The sequence below is a fragment of the Cyclopterus lumpus genome, chromosome 13 (assembly GCF_009769545.1).
Source record: "Cyclopterus lumpus isolate fCycLum1 chromosome 13, fCycLum1.pri, whole genome shotgun sequence".
Taxonomy (NCBI): domain Eukaryota; kingdom Metazoa; phylum Chordata; class Actinopteri; order Perciformes; family Cyclopteridae; genus Cyclopterus; species Cyclopterus lumpus.
In genome coordinates this window covers 10,508,901-10,520,926 of record NC_046978.1, presented here as the reverse complement: position 1 = coordinate 10,520,926, position 12,026 = coordinate 10,508,901, and the positions used below count along the sequence as shown (strand labels likewise).

The 12,026-nt window shown below is 41.4% G+C and overlaps 1 protein-coding gene across 1 annotated transcript in view; it reads right to left on the bottom strand.

The window, feature by feature from the left end:
• The window catches only part of gbe1b (glucan (1,4-alpha-), branching enzyme 1b), an 82,690-nt gene that overhangs the window by 59,819 nt on the left and 10,845 nt on the right, over positions 1-12,026 (bottom strand). The window contains exons 3-7 of the mRNA XM_034548437.1: positions 11,085-11,200; positions 8,853-8,978; positions 7,668-7,803; positions 4,600-4,690; positions 3,146-3,355 (exon numbers count right to left, since the gene is read on the bottom strand). Of these exons, the coding sequence (XP_034404328.1) occupies positions 3,146-3,355; positions 4,600-4,690; positions 7,668-7,803; positions 8,853-8,978; positions 11,085-11,200 (679 nt within the window). The remainder of the gene's footprint in view (positions 1-3,145; positions 3,356-4,599; positions 4,691-7,667; positions 7,804-8,852; positions 8,979-11,084; positions 11,201-12,026) is intronic.

The window sequence follows — 12,026 nt, the reverse complement described above, 5'->3', positions numbered from 1 at the left end:
AACAGAAATGCTCCAAAAAGGAGGTTGATTTTATTTTATTTTTTTGTTTTATTTGTGATGGTTTTTGCTCCTTTTTCTTTAAAATAAAAACATAACTTATCAGCAGGATGATTATTTGCTTCCCTACATGTCTTCCCTTGTGTACAGGACTTAACCTTTTTTAAGAAATACTTTTTCTTTTTTCTTTTTAGTATTTTTAAATGTCCCGATTTAAAAACAGTTGAACCGGCACACTGGAAGCTCAACAGCTGACAATAAAGATGGACACAGATCTCCTCACAGGTCATCCCCAGGAAAAAACAGCTGTTCCATAATGTTCTCCCTTTCAGAAAAAGGTATGTTTAAGTGTACTGTAAAACAAAGAAATACTAAAGATATACAGTTCATAGTAATACAACCTACAAAGCATAAGCTGATTTGTATGGGAGTGACAGTACAAAGCATACCCTAACTAATGGATTTAGTATTACATTATGCATCACAGAACCTATATTGTGTGATGCTGCAAACTACTCATACTGTAGAATATACTTACAATCCAAGCAGTGCTAATCTCATTTAGTGAAGGTCTAGAAGCTATTTTTGGCCCTCATTCATTTAGGATCATCAGCGGCACACAGGCACAGTAACATACACTATTTATATTGCACCATGCACACATCATTAACAATTATTTGAACCCAATAAAAAAGACACGCATAGAATAATCTTGTCAAAGGGAGAATTATTGCTCCGTGGTCCTCAAACACATGGCCGGTCTCTCGGCATGAGAACACGCAGAAGAGTTAAAAAGAGTTTTCAAAAGCCTGGCCCTGGGCCTATTTTTCATATCTTAAGAATTCACACAAAGATTGATGAAAAATGGATGCAAATGATCCTGAGAGAGGTGGCGGGATTAAAGAACATCAAGCTTCTTAGAACTCTCACATCTGAGGGCCCTGATCTGTAGAAAGGCTCGGCGTCTCTGGCTGCCAGCCCCCTTCACGCCGAACCGTGGGCTCGGTCACCGTCTCAAGGTGACTGACATTTTTCAAACGGTTTATGAAGGAGACATTTCTGCCTATCACATCAAGAGCAGTCGAGAGCCCGATGCATCACTTGTACATTAAGTCAAACTCTACATCCCTATAAGTTTCAGAGTTGAAACATTATTTATCAGACGGTCAATTGATTTGATATACAAGTAAAATATATTCTGAAGTTTCAAGGGCATTTGGAACAGTTCAGCTCAAAGCATAGGATATATATCCTTTCCAGCCATTGTACTCAAACTATTCATCGTATTCAACTATTTAGTAAGTGGAAGAACAAGCTACTTTCAATACTGAGACGCCCAGAACCTCTTGACATACACCAGCTCTCGTATCCGCAGCAAGGGCAAGCGGCTGTAGTACGTTTCCTCTAATGCTGATGCATTTGACTCAAGTTAACAACTAGATAGCAGGCATCTAAACAACAATCCCTCCAGACTCAGCTGCATTTGTTATGAGGGAAAGTTGAAGAGAAACGCGTACAAAAAGAAGAAAAAAAAAAGCTCTTTGATAAAGATGCAGAATTACAAGCGGAGCGGAAGAGGCAGCAACAAGGAAAATATATCTCTGCTCCAGTAGCCAGTATCAGTCAGCTTCTGTCAACCTAATACGAACATCATGGTCGGACTGTGATGGCTGATATCAGGGCTGCTTGATTAAAAACAGCCTGTGTTCCCCACCAGGCATGCGGCTCACCTCCGAGGTTCATTTCCTTTCTAAGGGAGTAGCAGAAAAGCTTGACACAAACCGACACGTCCAAACAACCTGTGAGAGGCAGAGAAGACAAATGAACTGGCTACGACATTGCAGAGCTCCTTAGGGGTTTTACAAATGACTCCTCATATGCCTCCCAGCCGCGGCATATGTCTGCACCGTGTCTAATGAGTGCTGCGGATATGAGGAGCGTTCAATAAGTAATGAAAGGAGAACCTTGTTCCCTTATTATAGCCCTCATGCCTGACACTAAACATGGTATAATGCATTGGAAACTGCTGCACACCGACACACACTTATTAAAAGCCAGTGCAAAAAAAAAAAAGCATTTGATAGACTCAACAGTGCCGGGTCCTCTTTAATGTGCTCTGGGATCATTGTCTGGGTGCAGAGGCAAGAGGAGGGACACTTAATTAACAACACCAAGCAATAGTTTTGGTGTACCAGCAGAGCCGGCCGACTGCAGGCCTTTCATCTTTTTCTCCCTCACTCTTTTGTAATTCGCGGAAAATATGAACACAACCAACACCCGTCAACGCTGTAGCATCCAATCATTATTCACAACGATTAAAATTCCACACCTGTCTGGCAAAATGTGTAAAGGGCACAAAATCAAGAGCGTTTGAGGAAACTTACATTCACCATTAATCCTTCTAATTCTACGCCTGAGGAATATCAGATGAACAGTGAACCTGACTGCATGGCCATTCTGGTGAGAGATGCAATCTGTCATCATGTCTTGCTTTTGACCTTCAGCACATCATGCTGTATCAGATAGTCTGATAAAATACAAAAAGTGGTATGTCAGCTCCCATTTGGCCTCGTTTATCAACCTCTTCATATGTTGCTTGTACATTTCTCTTTCCATTTCAGAACCCTTAAAACCCTCATGCTCATTTATCATCCCCGTTTAAAAAAAACCTGACCATCATGTGTTGACCATATGCATCATTGCACTTCCACAAATATATGGTTTATGTTTGCACAACAACATATTTTGATGCCAATAAACTTAATGCTAAAACTTGATTTTGAAAAGAAGCAGTTTGTGTTGTTTGTACCCGCCCCAGCCACAGCCTGCTCACCCTGCTGCCGTCTGGCAAGTGATACAGAAGCAGTCGCTGCCATACCAGCTGAATACAGCGCAGCATCTTTCCTCAGGGTGCGCAAGCAAATTCTTCTTTTTTAAAATGTGGTATTGTTGTTGTGCTTCTTAAGCTGCATATCGAGGGACGACAACTACATTACATTGTGCAACCGTGTTGTTGAGCTCGAACCTTGAGGTACTGTCGGTGGTGAAGAAATGTCTCCTTCAAATCTTGATTCACAGATATTTATTTCCTTAAAAAAATTTAAAAAAAACTTTGACACCCTGTCAATAACTGTGGAACAGTGAGTACCTGCCGTAGTTGAAGAGGCGGCTGCCCCACAGACTGTGCTCCCCTCTGGGTGGAGAGTGGAAGAAACACGAGTCGGAGCCATCAAAGCAGTTCAGGCCATCCTCGGTGTTCTTGGAGGCGTGGCTGTGAACGACATCCAGCAGCACCACGATGCCCATTGAATGAGCCGCGTCTATCAGCTGCTTCAGCTCCTCCGGGGTACCGAACCGACTAAAAATACACAGATTTGTATTAGTCCTAAACTCTTTCTATTTCATAGTCAAAATGTAACTCAACCAAACCCCCAATCCAAATGATAAACCCACATCTAAGTCAAAATGTCATAATATCCCCCATTTCTAATGCCCAAACTAGATCATAACTTATCTCCCTCCCCACCCCCAAACAAATGATGATCATGAAGGTCCTTGACTTTGAATTTATTTTTCCTAAAATTAGCATCACGGTGACAACAGGTCTACGATTTAAGAGAAAGTGCAAGGGCACACACTGAATGATCATTTTCATTAGAATGTTTGTGGTTCAAATAACAATCCAATACGATCTCCTCCTCAGATCATTTATCAAAAGATCATACACTCTTTTGTATCCTATTCCAACACTTCTACAGTCCTTTAATACCATGTAAAGGGTCATAAAGAAAACACTGTGGAAAACTCCACAGAGTAACTGTTTGTATGCATACACACCGCCATATACAAACACACGCACATCTTTGTGTACACTCCTCATATTGTCCAATAACTTCCCGGCCGTCCTTCCAGCTATCATTATATCAGCTTCCTTTTCAACACAGGGCACATAGCGACAGTATTACCCCGCTTCCTGTTATTCGACCGCTCAGGTTTTAAATGACACAGATCAATCATGGGTGAAATTACACTATATACACATTACACTTTGGGTTTATACTCTAAGCAAGTGAGGATGGATCTCAGAGAGGATAAATACTCAGACTAGTCCACCTTTATCTAAGACTCCCTCCACTCGCTGGATTAACAGCAAATGTATTTACAGAGAGATTATATTGTTGGAGCCAGACTTCCTAACCTTGATTCAAGGTGACTAGTTCTATAAAGTGGGAAGTTGCTTGCTCAGTGTTGTTCTCATGGTGTTGAGAAGTGAAGTTCTCGAAAAACTGTTTGCATGCAAAGGGCAGACACTGAAAGTGACAGATGTGAATGGCATGTGACACTAATTAATAGAAGAGAGTACAGAAGATTTCACTCCTGGTTGAGCTGAAAGGATTTATCATTTCATGCCTTTTTACTTGTGGCGAGGTAATGCTGAACATAACGTCAGATTCACAAAAACGGAATGACTAATGAGAAAATATTAACTATAAAACACAATAAAAAAAACTGCAGTATCTATAATGACTACCATAGCAAATACAAAGAGAGATTTCTACAAAATCCATGTTGTATCAAACTGTGAAATTGACAAGCATTTACCTGGAAGCAGCAAAGTAACTCGTAACCTGATATCCAAAGCTTGCATAGTAGGCGTGCTCCATGATTGCCATCAGCTGAATACAGTTGTAACCTGCGGAGAGGGAGGACAGCCATTTCAAAAAAGATTATTCGGCTTTACCAGATTATTGAACTAACATTGTCTAATTCATGCTAACACTTCAGGTATGGCAACATGATACAATGGAGCCCGACGTCTTGGTGCTCCTTTGTCAGCGAGTGCATTACATCCCGTCTATTTGGAAAGCCTCACTCTTGCCGTCTTCTCTTTTCTTATGATTCCACCTGCGTAGTTCATCATCCCAAACATCGAATCAAAACAAAAAATACATTTCTTGAGACTGAAAGCATTACCTGAACAGGTATCTACCCCTGTCAGTCACACTGTATGTGAGCTCCAGGCATTTCCTTTTTGACACCAGCTCTGGTATCCCAAAGACGAGCGGTGGCTACAGGGAAACACCAGCTGTCAGAGTCAGGAGGTCATGTACAACATTTCAAAACAACCTACGACTACTGCTTCTATGAATAAGAGAGCCACTTCTAAACCGCCACTGAGCAGTCCAGAGGGAAGCCCTGCGGTTTTTCACTGTTGTGTGGAAGACATTTATTTATATTGCGGCTTCTTTTCAGGCTAGAGCGAAAGCGAGAGACAAAAAAAAAAAAGGGAAAAAAATGTGGGCTTTTCGAATGGGTGTGACTGAACACACACACACACGCACACGCACACCATTTACTGACAGTTCCATTTCCCACTAAACAGAATGACACACCCAAGGAAACAGCATTTATCACATTGCTCCCGGTTTTCTGTGACAGTCATATCTGTGCCTTTTATTAATGTGAGTGCAGCAGGCTGTATTTGAATGTAAAATGATGACATAGCTCATATGAGCAGAGTTGCAAACCTCCACAGGGATCTGTTCCTTGAGGTGAAAGTCCCTTTTGAATTTAGCTCCTAATCATAAGTTGAGTTATTATAATATTGCATCACACATTGCAGTTCATAAGCCACATGCATCATGAGAACACGTCAAAGCACAACAAGTATTGATAATTCTTAGCTAATAACAATGATAATTATAGCTGTAAGCAACAATATGGTCATCCTCTAGTCTGAAACTGTAGTCATGAAGGGAATGTGTATTTCTTAGCATTTGTTTACATTTTTTGTTGAATAGAGGACATGATCTACTCCTGTTCATCACAATATGTGTATTTTGGGTTTATACTAAGACATGTTTACATTCTTTAATGTTCAGAAAACACATTATTTTTCCTCATGGTCTGGGTGAGGTTTATTCTGATGAGCCTGCCTTGGACGTAGATGGGCAGCCAATTCTGAATGGCTTATTAAATCACATATTTTCAGAAATATTATTTTGTTAAGGCAAATTAAAAGAAATACATTTTGTGGCAGGCATTTCTATTTCTAAAGCTGCGCCGCTAGCATGGTAAAACAATTAAAAACACACTTTAACCCAATAGTATTTCACTTTTTCAATTGAATTAATAACTAAAAGAGTAATGTTTGACATTTTGTTTTGCTGTGCAAACCATTTCTCAAGCAGAGTAAAGCACCTATTCAATTATATTTTTAAATTGGGGGAGAAATTTTAATCCTGCAGAAATGTCAAAATAACTCTTCTAGTCGTTTACCACATGTCCTCTGTCCGCAATACTAATTAAACACTGATGTGATGAATATTGTGTTAGAGATGAAGGTAAATGTGGCAGTATTAATAGTCAGTCACATATTGAATTCAAGTAGCCCATGGAAAGAAACTGACTGTTCGGTTTATATATTAGCTGTGCTAAACTGAATTTATTGACTGACACACGAGTCATCTTGGTAAAAGATTCACAATATTCAAAAAATTAATTAATTGTCCTATTTAGTTAAACTGAGACAGCTGCAACAGCCACTGACATTTAACCAGAGTTTCAAACAATCAATAAGCCAGACGACCAAAACCTCTGAGGACTATATACTGAATTAATCTGGACAAACAAATCACAAGTGAGTCTGCACGAGAACTCAAATATAGTGCAGTGTAACGAATATGGTTGAATGTATTGATACCAAACTAATTGTGAGTTTATGATTATATACATTAGAGGTTGTCTTTATGGCATTTGTTTAAATGAATTATAAAAATAGGCAAATAGATAGTTTTTTTTTTTATTGAAAAAGAGAAAAGGAATACGTTATCTGCTGCGCTGTGTGCGACTAGTGTTGTGGAGCCCTCTTTACAAAACACTGTCAACGGTGCAGCGGTCCCTCGAGGGCATGCCAGTAAACAGGATGTTGACTCGCTGGTGTGGCTTTGAGCAAAGGGAGAGTGACAGGTCTGCCATTGAAAACACTGCTACTGGAGGGACAGTGTTGACAGAGACGGCACAGGACGCAGGCGGTTATAAGAAATGCTGATCGCCCCGCCCCCCCTCCTCTCTAACTCCTTTTGTTTCATGGATTGGAGTTCCATTCATACATTGTCATATTCATGTAATGTGTTTTTGTAACTTTGTAAATGCTGTTCATTCTGTACACATGACATCTATTGCTTCTGTCCATCCGGGGAGAGGGATCCTCCTCTGTTGCTCTCCTGAAGGTTTCTTCACTTTTTTCCCTGTGAAAGGTTATTTTTGGGGAGTTTTTCCTGATCCGATGTGAGGTCAAAGGTCAGGGATGTGGTATGTGTACAGATTGTAAAGCCCTCTGAGGATAATTTGTAATTTGTGATATTGGGCTATACAAAATAAACTGAATTGAATTGAAAATGGCTCTCGACGAAGCCCTCCACTAGTTTTTTTTCCCGAGCACATTGCTGGCTCTGATTTGATGACCTCGATGCTCCACTCTCTGTGTTCTTGGCTCGAAGAGATACAAAATGTTCTCAAGTTGAGTCAACAAAAGCTCTTCCTAACAGTCAGATGAAGAGGATCCCAGCAGGATAATTGCCGAGCGCTTTTCGCAGACTCGAGTAGCCAACGGAAGAAGAGGGATGCCAAAAGGGAAGAGAATGATCTTACGGAGCCTTGTGTCTTACCCAGCTCTTTTATGCGAGGCAGCACGTTGATCGTGAAGTTGGCGTATGAGGCGACATTTGCCTCCGATGAAGCGATGCCTACGTGGGCCTCGTATATTCTCAGGCTCGTGGGCTTCTTTGGCCGAGGGTGGATTGGCTGGAGAGGAACCCAAAAATACGACAAGAAATCATGACGGCACTTTTTCCCCCCCCCAAGAAAATTGCTTTAAACAAAAGAAGAAAATACAGTACATTTTGTGAGTAATTACGAGCCATAAAAAGGTCAAATACACAGTGTGAGTGTTCAAGGCAGATGATGGTTGTGCACATGAAGAGAGCCATGATGCACACTGTCTGTGTTACACAATGGGAACAGGATTTGTTTCATTCATTGAACACATTTCCTGATGGCTACCCAGAAGGCCTAACAGACCCAATATTTGCATGATTGAGACACTTGTGAATAAAGCGAATATACTGCCAGTACGAGGGCTCCTCTAATTAAAATGGTTCTAAATAACAAGCGATAAAAAGGCAAGGTGGTCTTTAATAGCGTCTTATTGTTTTGCTTGTGCACACTTGTGCTGAGGGCGTAAAGTATTGAGACACATTCAGACCCTCTCAGCATCAAGCACCCACGTCAACAATGGCCACGACCGCTGTGGATACGAGATGTAAGAGCGATCTCAAATGCAATTGTATGTTTCACGCTGCAAGCGGACACCGAGTACACCCAACATAAAAAAGGCATATTAGCTTGACAGAGGATTTCCTTTTTAATCTATTTTAGCCATCAAACCATGAAAGTTGTGATGAGGCTTTCAGAATTATGCCTCAATGTTTTCATACCAGAAAAAAAAAGGATCTGCTCAGTTTAAACTGATGTTACCTTCCCTGGGATCTAGATCCAACAATTTGTTGAATTTTGCTGTTGGAAGGAGACACAGATTCTGATGTTTACATTAAACAATTTCCTCTTTCAATATTGGCAGCTCAGAAAACGCTTCCAGTAACTAAACATGTTGAATGATTGCACTGCATTGGTGTTTGTCAAATCCTATTTTTACCTGGATTTTTTTGATTTATTCTTTTTTTCAGATTTCTACCTTTCCTTAAATAAGGAATACATCAATCAAACATAGGAATAACAACAGAAAGGAAACAGATTTATTTGTTATCAAATAAAACATTGAGATAAAAACTTACAGTATAGGGCTGAGGCGGATCCCAGTGAACCCAGTCGTAGACGACAGCCTTCTCCTCCCTGGTCACATATTTTGCCCAGGGAGAGATTCGGTACAGCCGGTCACCCTTCTTGGTGTGAACTACCACCTAGAAAACAAAGAAGAAGAAGACAAATGAGTATTGTGTTATAGCTAGGGCCTTTAAACAATGAAAGAGAAGGGGTATTTCACATAAGCCGAGAGGCCACACACCGTATTCAAACTAAAGTAGAACGGAAAAAAAGAATGCAAAAATGAAAACATCTTTGCAAAGAAAAGAAAATAATTAGCCAGAAATAATAGTTATCAGGTTTAAGAGGCCTGGGCTTCAGGTTCCTCTGTGATTCTGGTGTGTTCCCGTCCTTGGATGTCTACAACTTTAAACATCAGCATTTATGTATATCTTCCAGCCAGGAAATGCTTACATCATTAAAAAAAAAGAAGGAAACTGTGCCGTTACTCCCCATCTATTGTACAGAAAGGATGGTGCAGATTGTTCACCCAATAAACCAAAACATGTTCAACATGTCAACATGAAAACCACCACTCCTCCAGGAAGCAGCTCCCCACTCTCCAATAAAATAAAAAATCTCAGCTTTAAATCCATTATACTTTGCTCCCAGAGACACAATACAAAAGCCACAGTATTGAACAGAGAAGTTTGTGTGGGGAATATGGATTCAATGGTAATCATCCTGTGTTTTTTTTTTTATGTTCCTCTCTTGGTATTAACACAGCCACTTACTGGCCTATCTTGAGAGGGGATTTGAGCCAGGGAGCAATTTAGAAAAGTAGGAAATCTAAATCATTATCCTTCGCCTCTCATCTATTATGTTTGCAATTCAGGACTGGAAGGCAGTCAAATAAGTATAGTTTGGAAATCTAACTGAAAAGTTATCTAGCCTCAATCAGTCAAAAAGCAAAAGGAGGAAGCCAGCGTGAGAGTTGGAAAAACCCAACAAGAAATCGATCCTGTAGTGTTACCCGCAGTATGTGTTCGACTCGTTTTGTCCCCTGCAGAAACCGGGATTAGAACTCAACTAATCCTGGCTACTGTTGTAAAGTAATGACTGTTCCAATGCCACCTGCCAGCGAGCTATTGGCCAGACCCCCCTCTGGGTTTTTTCATTATGGCCAGGCCACCTAGGTGTTAGCTGCCTGGCTCCCCTGATGACATGCTGCACAGTTTATAGGATTAGTAAAAGATAGTTGGATAAATGGACTGGCATAAAGCCTGAGAGAGCGGTGGTCCTTCAGACAAATTGGCCAGCATTAAGAATATTAAAGAAAAATCAGACTGCTGGGTGAGGGTGCATGGACAGGAAAAACAACCAAGAGCCAAGTTAGAAAAATATGTAAAATTGCGTTTGATGACACCTCCGTCCACTTCTCTAAAATCTTGCATGCTCTCAACATAAAGAGCGCATTGTAAGTACTGTAAAAAACAAAAGGAAACTGCTTGATTATGGAGACAAATTGGACCCTGAACAAAAAGGGAGAGGGGGGGGGGGCAAGCTGCTCTACATGAGAGTGATTGGAGCTCGGCTCGTGCTTCGACGAGGGAGTGCCGTGGAACTAATTCTGAAGTGGAGCTCGCAGCAAGACAGCCATTCATAGACAGCGGGGGTGCACAAAGAAAGGCCAGGTGCCAGCTTTTCCATCTGCTTCTTATCGTCCTTAGACTGACCTCCGATGACAATGGGAGCTGGGCAACCTGTCCAGGGCGCTGGAGTGTGCCAGCGATGACCCGGTCCCAAGGAGAGTGGTGCCACGGTGCCGTCCGATCCACACCTGGCATCTCATTGCAGAATCATTTCTCATTCACGCCATTTGCTTGGGAGACAATGCATAATGGGTCTTTTGCATTTAACCGAGGAATTACTTTCTAGAGCTTAAAAACTATTTTTTTATGCACAGACAAACACAGCACCGTGTGCTGAAGAAGAGCCAGACGGGAGCTGAAATAAAAGCCATCAGCTGGGCTCCTCAGGTGTATCTACCCTCCACTGTGCAGATTGTGTACATGCAGTAATCTGCCTACTCGCGCGCTGAGAGTATGACATGTTGCCGACGGCGACACGCCAGTTTTTTTTTTTACTTGGTCAATAAGACACCACACATGACGCACATTACAGTGACATGTCCCCCCCGTACCGTAGCAAGATGACGCCTGCGGAGGGCGAGGGAATAGGCATGAAAATGTGCTGTACTCTACCTTGAGTTTGGTCTTATGGTCCACAGCTGGTGTCCCGTCATGCTTGGGCGGTAGAACCAGTTCCCACTTGCCAAACTCCTTCTTGGTGTAGGGGTGGGAGAATTTGTTCCATTCATCTATAGGGGAGCACAGCAAAGGATTCAAATTAATTGGTTTACAACTCGGAGCCAGACATCATTCTGATTAGCTGTGTAGTGATAAAAGAGAGACAAACGATCATAGCCGCCCAAGTCTGTAAATGAATCTCTCTTGGTATGGAGTGATCACAATATTGCTTCCCCCGCTGTCTCATTATGCATAATTCTGTCTGGTTGTTTTCATACTCCGCACTGCTCGCCTGTATCCTGAGACTTTTGCAACAGTGAGAAAGGCAGCGGGCTCAGTCATCTAAAAGCAAAACTGATAAAATACCACTTCACTGCTCTTTAAATTATATCTCTGGAGGGAACGACAAAGAGGTGTTACATTCATAACCTGCTGATACCCATTAGCAATTGTCATTGACTGACAGGAATATATCCAGACACAAAACATCCACCTCGGCGTGTCAATTTAGGATGTCGTTTTTATTCAGTAATCCACATCTGTTTGCTATTCATGAGCAGAAACAAGCGCAGGATGGTAAATGAATCACAGGAGATGCTCCAGAAGTGACCGGGCACAACACCAGCACTTTCCACTGGCAGGACAGGCCCAGTCATATTTTTTCACAATTTATTTTATCTCCTTTTGCTTAAACTGCTCTACAGAAACAGTGCATTATGCATCCAACCTGCACCATATGCATGACTAGGGCTGCTGGGCTGTTTCCACATTTACTATGAAATTGAAATCAAATAATATGACTGAGCCGTGTCAAAATGCAATCTCTCACAGAATTGAATGTTGGAATTGAGCTGCTGCCCAAGGTCCTGGGAAGATAATTAAAAAAGGAAAAGGGAC